The 19,539-nt window shown below is 43.7% G+C and overlaps 1 protein-coding gene across 12 annotated transcripts in view; it reads right to left on the reverse strand.

Moving 5' to 3' along the window:
* DENND1A (DENN domain containing 1A) overlaps positions 1–19,539 on the reverse strand; it is a 471,719-nt gene that overhangs the window by 211,038 nt on the left and 241,142 nt on the right. For all 12 annotated transcript variants that reach the window (XM_059657971.1, XM_059657972.1, XM_059657968.1 and 9 more), the window contains one exon: positions 13,430–13,540. In XM_059657971.1, coding sequence (XP_059513954.1) covers positions 13,430–13,540 — 111 coding nt within the window. The remainder of the gene's footprint in view (positions 1–13,429; positions 13,541–19,539) is intronic.

Consider the following 19,539-nt stretch of genomic DNA (forward strand, 5'->3'; position numbering starts at 1 on the left):
ATACCGATTAACAGAAAATAAACATTTTAAAAACAAACACAGACCTGACAATTTTTCTGGAGATTAGTTACATTTAACTAAGGTGGTATAGTATCTTTAATCCATAGGAAATTCTAGACAATGACGTAATGATTGTCAAAGGGATGGTTTAAACACTAATTTGGTGCACCCGTTTGAAAGTCTGGGTTTCCGTCATGTTCCCTTCCACATACTTGCATGGAGTTCCCACTAATTCTCTTTTCTGATCTGAGTAAGCCACTTCCTCTCTTGGGTCTCAATTTCCCCTCTGTGGAAAATAAGAGGCTGCACTACATGATCCCTCTGCCCCCTTCCAGCTTTGACAACTTATGACCTAGAGGAATCGCTGTCCTTTGATGTGAAATACGTGCCTCCTCTGCCCCAGCTCACTGTCAGCTCTACTGACTAAGTGTTAGTAAAACAGGGAATGTCTCAAAGCTGGTCTTGCTTTCTCATCTCTGCAGCTGTAAGGCCCACTTGGAATTCACGTGCTCTCTAGCAGCCATCACCTCTCAGCCCTCTATCCCCATCACCTGAGTGTGGAGGGCACAGCAATCCTCTGCGCTGGGCCTCTGACACTCTGAGGCCTCAGAGGTAGGTGAGTTTAGGAGACCAGGGGCATGAGACTAAAGATGTGAGCTCCTCGGGGCCAGAGCACACATTTGATTCCTCTCCTTATCTCTTACTCAGCTTGACACAGAGCAGGTGCTGAGTAAATGTTTGGGGAATGTTAGAATGCCTCTAGCTGGACATCATGAAGAATGGTAGGTAAGATTACCAGACACTTTAACAAATTGCAATTGCTTAATAGATCACAACTAGAAGCTGTAAATTTCTAAAAGGTATTGAAATTCCGAGTTCCAAAATCTGACAGAAGAAAAAAATCAGATGGTCACAGTCACTCACATCCTAGAACTCAAGATGTTAAAATATCAAACTGACATCTGCTTCATCGAATTAGATGTATTGGAAAGTCTCCTCTGAACCCAAACATCAGGAAATTGATAAAACTAACAGTATAGAAAGAATACCAGATTACTATATTTAAAGATGGGTCATTTTTAAGTCTACTAATTTCAAACAAGAAACATCCTATGTAGAACAGCTGTATAAAATGTCTTGTGGAAGTCGGCTTTCTTAATTTGAGAACTACATTCTTTTATGTCATTATAAACTATCTTTGTAGTCATCAGGAAATAAATGGTGCCACGATTAAACAGTGTTGTGGTTTTGTGTGTGTGTGTGTTTTGTTTGTTTGTTTGTTTACTTATTCTCAAATGTTAAACCCTCAGCGATGAATTTTAAGTAAAATCTACAGGGACTCTGAATGTTAACCTACTCACCCCTTCCAAGGGTATGAGAAAAACCTTTAATTACAAATGATTCAGCTACATTCAGATTGTGTTTACTACATTTTGAGAGGGTAGAGGTGGCTTTTAAGAAACTAAGATGCTTTAGCAAAAAGAAAACTTAGCCTCAGAATCAAAGCCCTTCAGTTAGTCTAGACAGAAGCTGGACATGGGAGTGGAAAGAAGGAAAAGAGCAAAGACTGTCCTACTTTTCTTGGAAGTAAAAATGTAATGCTTCTTTATTTTTATTTTTACTTTTGGTTGTGGAGGAAGAGCAGTCTTTCTTCAAGTCTTTTTTTTTTTTCTACAGTTGGGTGGAATGCATCCTACGTCTTGCTTCTCCACTATCTGGAGAAAGGTAAGGGGGAAAAAATACACCCCCAAACGAACACAACAACATGGGGAAGAGTCGAATGTCTTCCTCTAACAGCAAGATCATCCAGTCAAAAGGAAGCTTTCCCAGGCAATCACCTGCCTACTCAATCACTTCTCCCGCCCCCCTTACTAAAGAACCAACGAGTAGAGTAATTAGAGCTAAGTTATTAACCAGGAAAAGAAGCTTTCATGCCAAGATTTGACACTTCAAAACCTCAAAGCAACTAAAACTGCCAGAGAAAAGCCTTCACTACCAAAGCCGAGGCAGAAACAACAGTATGGGAAACTACAGAGTCAATGAGCCGCAGCACATGAGTGAGAAAAGTGCACACTTTTCTTTAAGATGAAAAAGGAAAAGGCAAGGTCACACTGGGATTGCCAGCATGTCATTTAAATGCAGGGGCAGCAAGGTTCTGCCCTCCTCCATCCTGTGCCTGTGACAGACATTACAAACCGATGTGGTGTCAGGACATGGGCTGAGGGTCTCTCCAAACATGCCACCATTGGCAGTGGATCCAAGTAGGCACTCAAGAAGAAATCTATTTGCCGCCTCAAGTCTAGTCAAGTGGGTATTTATATATTTTTTGAAAATATTCTAAAATCAAAATTTATGTTTAGCTAATTTACACTATTGCTTTAATGAATCACATTTTTTAAAATAACTGAATATGCGTACCCATCTGTCAGGTATCCATACACAGAGAAGAAGCTAAGGAACCTTCAGGTGGTAGGAGTTATTAGATTTAAAGACACAGGCAAAGAAAAAGAATCTCCTGGTAGAGTTTTGTTGGCAAAATCCAACCTTAGAAAGTGATAGTAAACTTAGAAAGATTAAAGTTACAATACAGCCTCCATCATGACCATTTAATTTAGCATTTACCATCTGCCAAGCACTGTTCTAAGTACTTCATATATAGTTAACTCATTCAACCTTCACAGCCCTATAAGGCAGGTAGCATTATTAGCTCCATTTTACAGATGAGGAAGCCAAGGATCCTAAATGCCAAGTACCTTGTGCTTGGCATTTAGGAACCTTGGGTCACAGAACTAGTGGTAGAACCAGGATATGAACCTGGAGAGTCTAGCTCCAGAAACTACTCTTAGTTCACAGGAGACTGCCTCTGCGCTATAATCTGACAATTAAGTGAGTATCCACTATGTGTACATGCCACGACCTCAAACAATTTAACAGAGACAGATCAAAATGCAAACAATCAACTTCAACACAAAAGCATTATGAAAGAGGTGTTATAATAATAGAGGTGCAAGTGTGTTGGCATATAAAGAAGGAATCATTACTTCTGCCTGGGGCAAGAATTGGGGGGGAGGGGAGAAAGAGAGAGAGAGGAAGACGGAGGAGGAGGAACAGGAGGAGGAGGAGGGAGAAGTGGGGAGGAGATGAGAGAGGAGCGGCGAGGGGGGAGAGGGAAGAGGGAAGAGAGGAGAGAGGGGAGAGAAGAGAGAGGAGAGAGGGGAGAGGGGGGAGGGGAGAAGGGAGAGGGGAGAGGGGAGAGGGGAGAGGGGAGAGGCATCAGAGCAGAGCCTGGAAGGATGAAAACCAGAAGCTGTCAGTCCTCCTCCCTGGGTGGCTGGTCAGGTGGTAATAGTGGGTCAAGAAAACAGAGCAGCTTCTTAAGGCCATTCTAGTGCTAAGTAATGATGACTGTGGAGACCTGAACAAGAAATGATAAGTTAGTCAATGACTATGTGACTAATGAGAAGTGGGTGCATACAGAAAGCCTCTTTCGAGTTGCCATGACTATCCTCTGTTGCTTGGATTCATTCACCATCTACCATCACCAATTAGACTAATTACATCTTCAGACCTCTTCCAGGATCTCTATGTCCTCCTTGCTTCTGAAAGTCAAATCAGGGTTCATTGTCCCTCAAAGGTGAGATTCAGAGTCAGCATTTACTGAATGATTAGCATGTGCCCAGGAGTGGGCTACTGATATATGCTACAATATCTATGACCATCGAATCCTTTCAACAACCGTGAGAAGGGTATTAATACTATTGCCATTTTTACAGAAGAGGGCAGAGACTCAGAGAGGTCAGGTAAGTTGCCCAATGCTGAGAGGCTGTGAATAACATGGAGAGGATTAAGTACAAAGGTAGGAACTGAACAAAACCATCATGGCTTAAAGCTTGGTGCTCTCTCCTACAGCCCTGCTGTCCTTTATCTTGGAAAAAGATAACACCTGCAGGCTGTCTGAATCATCGAGCTGGTAGACTACATAGCTATCAAGAGAGCAGAAGAGAAAAAAATGTGAATTTTCATAAGATCTGTACCAACCCCTGACTGCTTGGCCTAACCTCACATCCCACTACCTTTGCTCACCAAAATGACCAACCTTTCAGCCTTCAGAAACCAGAGGAAAAAGGAGTCCTTGTTCTTATTGACTTAACACATAGTAGGTGTTCAAATTTCTTTAATGAAATCCACAGAGGTGACTGAAAATGTGGGTGCCAATTAGAGCTTTTCAAGTATATTAAGGTATCAGTGAGTTGAATATTACCCATTAGTGTTTTTTGGTAGAGATGTAATTCATGAGAGACATATAAAAAATAAGCTGAGTTCTATAATCTAAAGAATATATAATTTATTTCACAAATCGACTAATCCTATCTAATAATAGACAAATGGTAATTAACCATACCTCCGCTACGCTTCCCATTGGCTAATCAGGGTGATATGCAAATTAACTGCCAACCAAGATGGCTGCCGGCAGCCACGCAGCTGAAGCGAACATGAGGCTTGGTTGCCCCAGCAATGGAGGAAGCCAAGGTTCCCCGCCTGCCGCAGCCCAGCTCTGAGCTGCAATCTAAGCAACAATGTTGCAATTATAGAAGCTAAACAAACCCCAGATACCTGCTTTCAGCCAGCCAGCCTTGGAGCTGGAGCCGCGACAAAGTTTCAATTACAGAAGGTAAATAAATCCCAGAATAAAAAAGAAAAAAAGGAGAGACTGGGAGCTTCAGTTGCAGGCTTGGCCTGCCTGAAAACAGCCCTCAGCCCCTCATCCAGGCTGGCCAGGCACCACAGTGGGGACCCCCACCCTAAAGGGGGTGCGGGCAGCCTGAAAACAGCCATCAACCCCTCATCCAGTCTGACCAGGCACCTCAGTGGGGACCCCCACCGTAAAGGCGGTGCAGGCAGCCTGAAAACAGCCATCAGCCCCTCATTCAGGCTGATCAGGCACCCCAGTGGGGACCCCCACCCTGAAGGGGGTGCGGCAGCCTGAAAACAGCCCTCAGCCCCTCATCCAGGCTGGCCAGGCACGCTAGTGGGGACCCCCACCCTGAAGGGGGTGCAGGCAGCTTGAAAACAGCCATCAGCCCCTCATCCAGGCTGACCAGGCACCCCAGTGGGGACCCCCACCCTGAAGGTGGTGCGGACAGCCTGAAAACAGCCCTCAGCCTCTCATCCAGGCTGGCCAGGCACCCCAGTGGGGACCCCCACCCTGAAGGGGGTGCGGCAGCCTGAAAACAGCCATCAGCCCCTCACCCAGGCTGGCCAGGCACCCAAGTGGGACCCCCACCCTGATCCGGGACACCATTCAGGGCAAACCAGCCGCCCCACACCCGTGCACCAGGCCTCTATCCTATATAGTAAAAGGGTAATATGCAAACTGACCCTAACAGCAGAAAGACTGGGAATGACTGGTCACTATGACACACACTGACCACCAGGGGCAGACGCTCAATGCAGGAGCTGCCCTCTGGTGGTCAGTGAGCTCCCACATGGAGGAGCTCTGATCAGCCACAAGCCAGGCTGATGGCTGCCAGTACAGCGGTGGTGGTGGGAGCCTCTCCTGCCTCCTCAGCAGCGCTAAGGATGTCCGACTGCAGCTTAGGTCTGCTCCCTGCTAGCAAGTGGACATCCCCCGAGGGCTGCCAGACTGCCAGAGGGATTTCTGATTGCCATCTTAGGCCCAATCCCCCCGGTGAGCAGGCCTAAGCCAGCAAGTGGTCATTCCCTGAGGGGTCCCAGACTGTGAGAGGGCACAGGCCGGGCTGAGGGCCTCTAGTCTATAATTATTGTGCACCGGGCCTCTAGTCTATAATAAAAGGCTAATATGCAAATGGTCATCATGCCCTCATGACATAATGACCAATCAGCAGGAGGCTGAGTCCCCACCCAGCACCAGCCAGGGATGTGACTGATGCTGCATCCCCACCTGGTGCTGGTCGGGGACGTGACGCGCCAGCGGGGCTTGACGGGGCTGGGGCCGGCCGGGTCTGGGTCTTGCCCAATGGGGGTGGGGCTGGCCGGGTCTGGGTCTTGCGTGATTTTGAGGCACACACGGGTGGGCGGGGACTTGACTCTGGGTCCCGCAGCGCGCCCCAGACTCTAATAGGAGGTAGGAGGGAGCCAGATACGTGCGCCCAGGACCCACACAGCAGGACAGCAGCGGTTAGGGGTGATCAGGCTAGCAGGGGAGAGCAGTTAGGGGGCAATCAGGCTGGCAGGGGAGGGCAGTTAGGGGCGATCAGGCTGGCAGGGGAGGGCAGTTCGGGGTGATCAGGCCAGCAGGGGAGGGCAGTTAGGGGCAATCAGGTTGGCAGGGGAGCAGTTAGGGGCATCAGGTCAGCAGGCAGAGGTGGTTAGGGACTATCAGGCAGGCATACAGGAGAGCGGTTAGGAGCCAGCAGTCCCGGATTGTGAGAAGGATGTCCGACTAAACCGGCAGTCGGACAACCCCCAAAGGGTCCCGGATTGGAGAGGGTGCAGGCCAGGCTGAGGGGACCCCCCCCCCCCGTGCACAAATTTCATGCATCAGGCCTCTAGTAAATAATAAACAAGATTCTCTGTCATGTTCTCAATGCAATGGCAAAGTAGAAACATCACCTCTCTAGTCTATACCCATGTACCCAAAGTTACCGTGGTGGATTGCATCAGCATCCAACATTCCTGAGAGCTTAAATAGGTTATTTATTTATTTTTAGCTCTGTCCTATTCTAGACTAGGCAATCCCAAAATCAAAGCTCTCCCAAAGAAAATTATGGAAACAAAGAATTTTTTTTAATGTGGGTCTGTACTCATGTCTTCTAAACAAACTCAAACAGGCTCCCTTATGTAGTCTCAAAATGAAAATGAGTCTAATGATGAAAAATAACAATAAGGAAAGAATAAATATCTTTTTTTTCTTTTGTTTTAGAGAACTGTCTATTCACTGTTTCTGAATCTGGTACCAAAAATTTGGGGAACCTTAAGAAATAGACATTCTGTAGTTCAATGATAAACCTTTTGAACCAGAATGTCTGGAGGTGGTGTCCAAGTACCTGAATTTTTAACAAGTCTTAGGGTGATTCTATCACAACTAACCCATGGATTAGCATTTGCGAATTACTAGCAATATGAATCCTGTGTCTAGTCCAAAACACTCAATGCTTGTTGAAGCAGTGGGAGAAGAGGCAGGAGAGGAGGTAAGAACTAGAAGGGAGACCATGGTTGGTTGAAGTTACAAGCAAATTAAAATATCACCAATTAAACTGTTTATACTCTATATATTAGTCTGTAGAACATCTCAAGGTTCTTAATTCCAGCTACACATCATTAAATGAAGAACATAGTTCAAAAGCATTTAATTGTATTCACATTTAAAAACCAGAGAAAAACCACGTAAATAAAACATACCAATCCTTCCTCCTACTTCCTGCCAATGGAAGTTCCATTCATTTATTTCTAACAGTTTTTAATATTCTCTGAGCCACAATAAAATTTTATATGATGGCGATTAGAGAGGCTATGCTATTGGGAAGTTTGGCTGCAGAGTCTATATTTCATGCCACTTCATTACATTTTGTTAAGGCTTTCCCTCTTCACCAAAAGGATTAGTTTTCTTCTCACTCTGAATACTCTTCTTAGGTTGCTAGTATGAACTAGGTTAATCTCTGTGTTTTTTTTTAACATATAAAAGATGAACAAACAAAATGTTCAACTTATTTTATTTTTTAAATAGAACACTAAATTTAGTCTTAGAATCCTCTGTTTGGTAAGTTTCCAGTTACAAGGTCTTGGCTTCCCTTGAGCACAGTTTGAAACAAAATAATGCAGTTTGTTCCTACGGCTGGAACATGCAGAGTGGAGTGTGCAGGCAAAGAGGCCTTGGCTCTGGTCCAGTGTTTCAAGCCTTCTTAAGCTGCCACTCTCATCTCTGCTTCAAGGGCTGCAGACAGGCAAACAGGACTAGTTCTTTCTAGGCCAGAGCAGCTAGGAAAGTCTACACACATCATTCAGGTGCCTAAACCTTACACAGGCTGGCATGGTCACGACCAGGTGGAGTTCACCGGCAGAGAAGTGAACATGAAGCTAAATCTGAAAAACTTGCAGGTTCAAAAACTGGCTTTCTTAGGTCACAAGATCAGGTGGTGCTAAGACAATGGAAGCTGTTTGTGGGAGTGGGCAAACAGAAAGGGGAGTGGGTACCCATCCCTTCACACTAACACAGAAGCATCTACTAAGAGCTAGACTGAGGGTGCTGGTGGGAAGACAGAACTATCGCCCACCACTCTCCAGGCCATCAGTGTCCAGGGCCTACCCAAAACACACCTTCTCTAGGGCTAATACTTAGGAAGAAACTGACAGGGAAAAGACACCAGTTTAGTTCCTCCCCTCTCCCCAAATGGGGTGCTATCAGACAATCAGAAAAGTAATAATTCTTTTCAAATACTTAGGTGTGGAGGCTCAATTAATTAGGTCATAGTCTTACCACTAAATTGTGCTTCTTTTCTAAGAACCTGTTTTAAAAAGCATTTGCTGAATAAAACAAATATATGTTCTTCTGGAATAGTAAATATGCCTTTGTCATGATGTACTGGATGTTCTTAAGTTTTTAAAACTTCTTGCAGTAGCCCTAAATTATGAGAGGGGCGATTTGGGCAGATATACCCAGGGCTGGCAGGAGCTGCAGCACAGGAACCCTGCAACAGTGAGTCAGGGAAGGTAAGATCCAGGGACCCACCCAGGCTGTGCTCACTGCAGGGACCAGCACCGGTGGGGCTGGGAGACAGCGGAGGCCAGCCCCACATAGACAGAGTTGGATCTGAACAGTGTTCAAGGAAATGGGGTTCTGGCTAACAGAGTAAGTGTGTCCATTAGAAATTCACGTATCAGCCTTCTGTTGCCCTGGTGCTGAGAGGTGCCAGGCACATAGGAAGTGCTCACTAAATCTGAAGAAAGCTTAGATGTGCATTAAAAGGCAATGGCCAGGCTGGCATTCCTTCTGTGATTTCAGATCCAGGGTTAACAGAATCATACTGAGAATATTTCTCTGGGGACAAGTGTCAAAGGGAACATGACAAATGGGGAGTTACCAAGGTGGCTGTATGAGGTAGTAAGAAGGGGGCTGGAGCCAAGTGAAGTGGGTTTTAATTCCACCACTGCTGGTCATCTTAGACAAGGCACTTCAACTTCCCAAGTGCCAATATTCTCATCTGCAAAAGAGAATAAAAGTAGCTTCTAGGGTTGTTGCAAGAGCTAATGGAAAAAAATATGATTACACAGTGCCTGGCACATAGTAGGTGGCTCAAAATGGTTCACTTTAAAGAATTTTAAAAGGCTATGGGGGAGAATTGAGGCCCTCCCCTATAAAATATAGAGGATGACTCTAACAAGGGTGCTCTGCATGCTGAGTCTGTGGGTGCTGCCAGCATACCTCTGTGGTAGTCTTGGACCTATTTACAAACTACAAAAGAAGCTCCTCTAATTATTATACAATCAGAAAATATTGTTACCCAAACCAGCAACCTTATCCATCAGATTTTTTTGGCTCTTTCTGAGGATTCTCAAATTCCCTCAGTGGGAGAGATTTTTTAACAATGTGTCTCTTGCCCTTGTGACAGTCAGCACACAAAAATTCTGACAATAGTTTGAGAGGTGGCAACCAATAAACATGACCTGGTCCCTGAGGCAAGCATGTTGAAGGGGCTAAGAGTCCTTTGTATGTGCAATTCCTGGTTTGTCCCTTGTCCGAAGCCAAGGTCTCCACCCCAACACTGACTCATGATGACTTATTTGCATGTCCCTTGCTGTTAAAAGGGGATATTATCAACCTTCCAGTATGGCTGTTGGAATTACATATCATCTGTATAAAGGTCTTATTTTACACCCACCTGCTATCCATAAGAGCTACCAAAAAGCAATGTGAATTAAACTCGAGATATGAGAATCTGGAAGAAAAATGAGGCCTTTGTGCTAGAGGAAATCAACTGAAGTATTTACATTAGAGAACAAGATTTAGTTAAGCTTTCCCTATTTATCATTTATAAAGGAAAACAATCAATATACATGAACTGAGCAAAGAAAACAAAAACTTACATTTTTCTTATACAGAATTATCACATTATTGACCGAGAAAGCCAGAAATGAATATTACCTGACTCTGAACTAAATATTGCTGGGTTTGTCTCTACTGACGGAGATATTTTTATAGAAAATGGCATTCTAGAGTGTTGGACAACTTTTATCTTTCAGCTGTTTAATGGGTTTGAGGAGTATTAAGCCTTCATCTTTAAAAAAAAAACATGGAGAAAATGTGGTTTGTCAAGGTATGACAGGACCCTCATTTTGTCGAGAGGGTCCTCAGAAACCTCAGCTAAAGTAGCCTTTGTATTCTGCCTCTCATAAAAAAGATGATAAAAAGCCACTACTGAGGACGTTTTTAAAAGGCAACAATTAGAAAACTGTTAAGATTCTGAAATTGGAGCGGTCCAAAGGCTTGGCTCAAACTGATGTCTACTTAGCTGCTTTGTCCCTGGAAAAATGCACCTGGCCGATCAGGATGCCAATGACTGCAGTGAGATATAAGGAGGCCACTCTCCCTAGAGGTGTCTACCATCCATCAGTAAAGTGCAGAGCTCAGTTAAGAATCAACTATTTGTTACAAAAAGTTTTTAAATCAAAGTAACACGTTTATAGCCTTAGAAATGAAAGAGAAAGCACGAAAGGCATATACGGAAGAGCAGCAGACCATCTCATGATATTCCTTATCCTTTATTCATTAGGTAATCACATACAATACTTATGTCCTTATTTCTTGATTTAAAATTTTAAACAATATCTGACTTCCCATTATAGATGTTATTACTATAAACATATACATACACTATATGCCAGACTCTGTTCTAAGAGCTTTGCTAGTATTAACTCATTTTAATTTTACTTGACCTGAGGTCTTTGGTGACCTGAACAAAAGCTGTCTCAGTGGAGAGGAGGGGGCTAAAGCCATAGAATACTGAGGAGAGAACGGGAGCGAAATTAGACAGTAAAGTGGAATAACTCTCTTGAGCAATTCTACTCTAAAAGGGAAAACAGAAATGACGTAATGCAGATGTGGATCAAGGAAGTTCTGTTAACTTTAGGAGAAATCTATATTTATAAAAGCCTAAGTGACGGTTACAACCCGGTAACTATGACGCACACTGACCACCACGGGGCAGACGCTCAACACAGGAGCTGCCCCCTGCTGGTCAGTGCGCTCCCACACTAACCTGCAGCAGGCCAACCTCCCGCAATCCCTCCCCCCAGCTGCCAGCCCAATTGGCAGCAATCGGGGCTGGTCAGGCCAAGGGACCCCACCCATGTACGAATTCGTGCACTGGATCTCTAGTTATACCATATTAGTAAGCTCATAAGATGCACCAGAAGAAAAGAAAACATACTGATGCAGACTGCGAGAGGAATGCCCTTCAGTCAGGAAGAAGGACACTGCAGTGTGACCTCCTCAATCAGGCACTCCTGGGCCATCTATCTAAAATCGCAGTCCCTGTCACCTCACCAGTCCCCATCCACTCTCCTTCTCTGCTTTATTTTACTCCTTACCACTTATCATTACGCTACTGTAAATACTACTATGAATACTATATACTTAACTTACCTTATTTATTCAAGGTCTTCCCTACTAGACTTAATGAGAAGAGATTTTTGCCTATTTTGTTCACTGTTGTATCCCCAGTGCCCACAACAGTGCCATGAAAAATACTTATTATATGAAGTCAGGTGGATAGCAGAGTTGTTGGCCCAAGAGAGGACAGATAGTTCATCCACAGTGGAGAAGGCAGAGTGGAAGAGGAGAGACCCACGAGGTTGACAGGTGTGGTATGGGCTCCTGCCATGCTCCTCTGAGACTGCCATTTGATAAGTATATAAATCTCAGGTTAGAAATCATTTTCCCTTAGAAGTTCAAGACACTACTCGACTCTTCTGGTTTCTAAAATTGTCACAGTAGGCCCTGGTCGGGTAGCTCAGTTGGGTAGAGTGTTGTCCCAATACACCAGGGTTGCGGGTTCATTCCATGGTTGGGGCACTTGCAAGAATTAACCAATGATGCATAAATGGGTGGAACAACAAATTGGTCAATATCTTTCTCTTTCTCTCTCAAATCAATAAAATAAAAATAAAACTGTCACAGCAAAATCTTGTGCAATTTTGATTCTTAGCTTTGTACAAGAATTACTTTGTCTATCCAGTATTGTAAAGTTTAATGACAAAAGGGCTTAGTATCTTATTTTTTCAAAAATTCTCAAATATGTGCATATACAAAAGTATGTATATCAAATAAGCATCTTTTAAAAGAAAAAAACATAAGACTCCAAAAGCTAGCACCTAACTCATTGGTTGACAAAATACAGCCAGTATCTTTGTAAATAAAGCTTTATTGGAACACAGCCACAGACACTAGTTTACTGATTGTAACCTACAAGGTCAGAGTCCAGTAGTGGCAGCAAAGATCATCTGGCCTTGAGCCATATTCACTATTGGACCCATTATAGAAAGGTTTCCTGATCACTATCCTAGCTCAAGACAAAAAACAATAGTTTTGATGTCCCCTGTACACCTCTTTCCAATTATACTCTTTTCACTTCCTTTGAGCAAACTACTACCTAAAATGTGTGTTAATCATTTCTCCTCCCCACTGTAGTTTGTATGTGTCCCTAAATAATGTGCCATTCAGTTTTTCCTACTTGAACTTTTTATGAATGAAATCATACTGTATGTTCTTCTGTAGCACATTTCTTTTACTTGAAATTCTGTATTAGAGACCCAATCATGCTGACAATGTTTGTTTCACTGATATAGTATTTCATTGTATGATTACACCACAATTTATCAGTTCTCTGTTAATGGCCATATGGTCCCTCTCCAGGTTTAAAACAGAAAAACAAATGCTGCTATGAATATGTATCCCACTATACATGACCAAGAAGTGTGTGTAGGTATGTATATGTATGCTTACACACATACACATACACACAATTCCACTCAGGAGTGGTCAAAAGCAGTCAAAAGATGTTCAGTGCAGGGTTACCTACTAAAGGGTTAACCTATGAACAACTGAAATGGCCACCAAGAGAAGAAAGATTTAATAAATGATGACACATCAGTATAATGGAATAAGATATAGACACATAAAAACTGACAATGATGGGCACTTATGTGGAAGTAGGCAAAGTGTTCAGAACACAAGATCAAATGGAAAACTATAATTGATTGTGAAACTCTAAGAATAAATGAAATGTGCATTGGCTCCGTAAAGGGACATGAATAATTAATGAAGATGACATGTTACTATCTGAGGGGATTGTGGCCGATTTCTTTTTCTAACATTTTCTTTAATCTTTCCAATACGTCCTTCAATTGAAATACAATAATTAAAAAGCTCATCTCAAGACTGTCTACTCACAGTGCTGAGTTTGCTGCAAATGATGAGTATCCGGCGTTCGTAGAGCATACTGGCGTACAGATGTAACATGTTGTTTACATCCACAGCCACAAAGTATTCTGTCAGATTTCTCTAGGAGAGAGAAGAAGGGAGGTTTGTGCCTTATTTTGTTGGTTCTTATTACAAGCAGTATCTAATAAAAGCATGAGAAACAGAAAATGATCAGGAAGGATACTCTCCTCTTCTCCTGCCCTATTCTTTGTACCTGAGGACCAAGTATGAGTCCCATTCATGTATAAAATCATGAAGTGCAGAGCTGGAAGAGATGCTAGAGACGCAGAAGTCTGAGCAAGTATACCTGTGTGGTGATTACAGTTTACAAGATGAGGTCATCCACAGTGCTGCGCTGCTTTTCATAGAAGTTCTTGAAGGTAAGCAAGACAGGAAGTCTGCAACCTTCCAAATGAGGAAACCAAGGCGCAGAGAGATGCCAAGATCAAAAAGCCTAGTAAGCAATGAAGCCAGGACTGCAACTCAGATCTTCTGACCCCAGATCCTGGAACTTCCCCAATGCAATGTGCCACACGTCTCAGCAAAACAGAGTACCCAGGGACCAAAACGCTTTTGGCCGAGCCCGTTTCTGTCCAACAGATCCCACCCACAAAGGCCAGCATGCTCCGCTCTTGTCATCACGGCTGGTGTCCCCCTCCTCCACAGTTTACATTCTCTAAAATGACTTGGCTGGAATGAAAATAATTTAGAAGATTTACAATTTCCAGGTATTTCACTCAAAAAGAAAAAAAATCAAAGGCAAGCAGCAGCAAGTTGTGACAAAGCAGTGTTTTAACTAGCTTTTGTCTGTAGCCTAGGCTTCATTCCTTTAATTAGTACTATAGATTGGTGCTCTTCAGATTTCAGAAGAAATGTAATGTGTTTCATTTCTGCAACCCTTTCTATACCCACCTGACTTTAATAATACACATAAATATGCTAATTTCTTCAATGTTACAGCTTTTCAATGCCACACAATATAATCCTCTGAAAATGAAGGACGTGGGGAAGGAAGGAACACTATTGCCAAGGGTTGCAATTTATAATAATGAAAGATCTATAACCCCTAAATTCAAGTAAACCAGGTGGATTTTATATGCAAAATAGCATAAAGTACTTTTTGACAATATTATGTAGGGATTGGGAATAAAACAGGCACTTATCTTACAATTTATGATTGTTTGATTGGAGTACCAGGTTAACCATCGACCTTTATAAATAAAGAGTGAATTAATAGCTCCATACACTGACTACCTACCAAGTACTAGGCACCATATCAGGTACCGTGTATCTATAATCTTATGCAATCTTCATAAAAACCCACTGAGGTATTATTCTTCCCAATATATAGATAAAGTAAGTCTGGGAGAGACCCAGTAACTGGGAGTCAGAATTTGGACTCAGATCCAACTCCATAGCCCATTTGCTTTTCCTTACATTATACTGTCCCACGTAAGTACTTTAAACTTCTACAACATACAAGGCTTTACATATATTATTTCACTTAATCTTGAAACAACTCCTTGAACAGGTATTATGATCTCTTTACACAGATAGGAAAACAGGCACAGAGAAAGTGAAGTAAGTTGACCAACCTTAGACAGTAGGCAGATGAGGCATTATTCAGTCTAAGGTGGGCTTGTCTCTAAACCTGTGCTCTTCTTTTTTATTTTTTATAATTTTTTTATCCTCACCTAAGGATATGTTCATTGATTTTAGGGGGAGAGTGAGAGAGAAAATGAGAGAGAGAGAGAGAGAGAGAGAGAGAGAGAGCGCATTGCCGCTGGTACGCGACAGGGGACCAAGCCTGCCACTCTCCAGTGTATGGGATGATGCTCTGGTGTATGGAATGACAACCGAGGCTATGCTCTTCTTTTATACCATTACAATAACAGGTAAAGTTGTATTCAGGGGGAAAAAAGCATAGCATAAACTATGCCTAAAGAAAGAGAAAAAAAAAATCCCTATGTGCCAGACAATAGGCACTTTACCTTGGTTCTCTCTAATCCTCTCCAAAACCCCGAGAAGGGCATTATCATCTCTATTTTACAGATGGGAAAACTGAGTCTCAGGAAGATTTAGTAGTTTTCCAAAGGTCACCTAGTTAGAAAGGGCCACGTTTCAAAATCAGATTTCCTGAAGCCAGAACACTTGCTCCTACCATCACACCGACCTGCCTTTTACAAACCTGAAAAGCCAAATAAAACAAAAAAGAAAGGCAGTCTGAGTTAGTCAAGGAGCTTATCTCTTGCTCAGTGGACTGAGGAGTGCTGAGCTAATGATGTCAGGGTGAGGTTTGTTCTGGAGACAGTGACATGGCAGAGCTATTCTCGCAAACAAAAATACAAGGCCCTCAGCTGAGTATTTCAGCAAAATGCTTAACTGCTGATGAATTACATGCACTTTTCTTTTAGGAGAGGATGGAAGTAAAAAGAAAATAGAACTGAGGAGCTTAAAGAAGGCCAGAAAGCCCATTAGCACTTTTGACAGCTCCAAAGATAACTCTGAAGCCACCAAAACGTGGCCTCGAGAGTCTGCCAGGGAGCCTCACGCTGGGAGAAATATGTTACACAGCTTGCCGTCCAAATAAGGAGACACAGCGTCAGAGACAAGTCCTGCGCCTCATTTTGGTGGGAGAAAAAAAAATCACAAGGACACTTTTGTGGGTAGGGAAGGGAACATCTCTGAAGTAAAAATGTCCCTTGGTTGAGGTATAACCCCCAGGCCCAATTATCATGCTCTGAGAGATTCAGGTGCCTGTTCCAAAAACTCTACACAGGTATGTTAAAAATATGTAACATTTAGCCAAATTCTCTCTAAACTGTCATGTACTTTTTTTGGTATTCTCATCCCATCTGTGCTGATTACCAAGATATTTGTGTCTAAACAGAAGCTGTCTTTCTTATCTGCTTCCTCCCCTGCCTCTTTCCTTTTGGGATGCCACTGCCTAGGCGGTGGGAGTGGGTGGGAGTGGGAGTGGCGACAGCCCGGGGAACCTCACTCGGCCATGGGAGCACCTGGGGGGGGGGGCGGGGGAGTGGGCTTTGGAGGCAGCTACAGTGGGGCACTCGCAGTTCCTACCCAGCTTCGTCTCGGAAGAAAACCCCTTGGAGAGGGGGACTCCTTCCCCATGTCTTAAAGCATCCAGCAGTGTAAGGCACACCAACCCTCAACTTCTGAGACTGGCCCTGCCTTTTCACACCCCAGGCCTTTACTTCTTTCCTTTGCCTAGAATGCTTTTCTCTTCCCACTGACTTTCCAAGACCCAGCTGAAGTGTCACCTCCTCCTGGAAGGCTTCCTCGACTCCTCATTTGTCAAGTTTCCCTTTGTGCTTCTATGGCAATTTGTCTCTATCTTATAATAAAAACAGGCACTTATCTTACAATTTGTTACTGTTTGATTGGAGTACCAGTATAATTAGTCAGTAGACTGAGGCCCCTCTGGGTAAGATGACATATCCACAATCTAGCAGTTTGATGCAGGGATGAATCAATGAGTGGAGAAAGCACCTGCCTGAAGACCACTGCTCCGTAGTTTAAGTGTGAGCAGTGTGGTATAGGAGGAAACACACCAGCCTGGGAGAGGGACAGGTGGTGTATCAGGAAGAACAAAGCATTTGACTTCAGAAAACCTGGGTCTGAGTTGGATGAAGTGATCAATTACTTAGTAATGGTGAAGGGCCCACAGAAAAAGAATTGACACTGGCATTCACAGTCAGATAAAATAGCCAGGGAGTGTGGGTAGGGCCTTTTAAAGGTATCCGTGGCTACATTTATTAAAAGTGTAAGGAAACAGGTAGTTTGTTCACCCAGTAATGGGCAGTGGGGAGAGACTGTACACAGAAGCAGGTGCTCATTTCACAGACAGGTCAATTGTATGTCTCAGATGGAGAAGATAGGCGTGTGGGGAACGGGGAATAAGAAGAGGGGCTTCCATGACGAACTGTCCAGGTCAAAATTGCAGTCAAAACATATGTGAGCTTATATTTATAAAAAACACAAGGTGTGCTACCCTCCCAGCACTTCGTGTCAGTGGAACTGAGTCTTCAACCTCACATTCTTGTCGCTATAACCTGCCAATCAACAAACACTTATTTAACTCCCACTCTGTGTTTAGTGCCACCCTGGGAGCTGGACTTAGCAGAGATGCACTAAACATAATCCCCGTTTTCCAGGAGCATAGCTTGGGGATGCGAGTGACATGAAATCCAGAAACCCAGTGGACAAAGTCCTGTGGTCCAGGCTGCACGTGTTCCAGGCTGGCTAAGAAGGGCAGATTCAGCTCTGCTGGACGGATCTGGGGAGAAGGCTGGGGGAGACTTGTCAGAGAGGATATCTGGTTGGGGCCTCCCACCAGGAGTTCACTCGGGGGACGGACGGGGGAGAAGCATATTCAAGGCGGAGGCAGAGGCAAGGAGGATAGTGCAGGACAGGGGGTGTGCTGGGGCAGGGGAGCTGGGCCCAGATCCTGCGGGACACAATCACATCTGTGTTTTGGAAAGATCTTCCAACAGGTCCTGTGGAGAATGCACAGGAGAGGGCAAGTGGGAGATAGGGCGATCGGTTAACAGCTACGCCACATTCCAGGAAAGAATGAATAAAACAAACAAACTATTCAGATGAAAGCTTTGGATGTGGATGGGATGGATTTCTGTAAAGAGGAATTACAGGACTTGACAATGAATTAGACTTGGGAAGCAGGGCGGGAGAAAGAATCTGGATGACTGCACCACATCTGTCCACTTGCCCAAACAGTTGGGTTTACCCCCCTCCCGTTCCCCCCCCCCCAAACAGTTTTTTAAAGGCGAATCTACTTAGTTAATGAAGGATCAATCCTCCTTCTAAAGATCCATCAATCCTGTCAGGAACGATGATGGATTACAATGTATTGTCTTGGATTACAATGCCGTCATGGCTAAGCCTAAGTAACCACCCCCTTTATTCCCTGACAATTACTTCTCCTTGCTTAGAGGGACTATTTCCCAGTGCCAATGTTCAAAACAGCTCAGTGTTCTCAGTGCCATTATGTTTTTAGGGTTAAGGACAGTCCTTTATTAATCATGGAGTTAAGCATTATTTCAGTTACATCTACTATTATGTCCTTCTGAGCATTTTTCCATCAGCTAGAACTTATTACGGCCCCATTCTGTAAGGTTGGGTATCAGGGATACAAAGTTGGAAGGTTTCTGGTTAACAGGGGCACAGCAGCCTGGAAGGTGAGTTTCAGAACAGACATGTGCAGCACAAGCTCCTTAGGTTCTCCCAGCTTTCATTTCTCATCTCCACAAAGAAACAGTGGTGACAATCCCTTCTCTCTCATATCCTCCGTGCCTCTAAATCCAGACAAAGAGGAAGGAAAGTCACCTGACAAAACCCCACTTCCCCCAGGAGAAGACCCATAATGGCTGCCTGCATCTAACTGTCCCTGCTGGCTCCTGTGCTGATCCAGGTGGCTGGGGACTTCAGGCTCACTGTGATCCACACCCGGGGTCAGGAAGCAGGAGGGGGGTGGAAGGGGAGGTAGAATGGGCTGATACAGTGGGGCTTAAAGAAAAAGCGTCTTACGTTCAATACCTTAGGGAAATGAGATAATCCTCAAACCAAAGAACCGACTCTAAGCTGGGTACTCCTTGGAGCTTTGGAACAGATGCTAGTCCGCCCCACGGTCTGTCATTTTATTAGTCTTTGTGACTTTCAGCTTCATACACAGTATAGATGATAAAGACTTACTGTACTGTGTCTGGAAGAGGCTTCTAAGGCAGGAGGCTTGGTTTTGACAGTGGGTCTTATTTCCTGAAATAACTCCAGCTCAGATTATTTTACCATAATGTAAACCTTTAAAACCCTCAATTGACTTTTTTTAAAAAGAAGAATTTAGGTTCCCTTAATTGTGTGGGATCCTTAAAAGGGAATTATAAATTTGGATTCTAAAACAAGCTGTCTGAGAAAGAATCCCACAAATTTACATAAGCAAAGTAAGTACATAATAGGAAAGAAAGCAGAGTTTACCCCTAGGTCAACTTTTATCCCTTTGAGTGAATGGAAAAACCATTAGAATAAACAATTACCTGATAACTCTT

This window comes from Myotis daubentonii, chromosome 11, assembly GCF_963259705.1.
Source record: "Myotis daubentonii chromosome 11, mMyoDau2.1, whole genome shotgun sequence".
Classification (NCBI taxonomy): Eukaryota; Metazoa; Chordata; class Mammalia; order Chiroptera; family Vespertilionidae; genus Myotis; species Myotis daubentonii.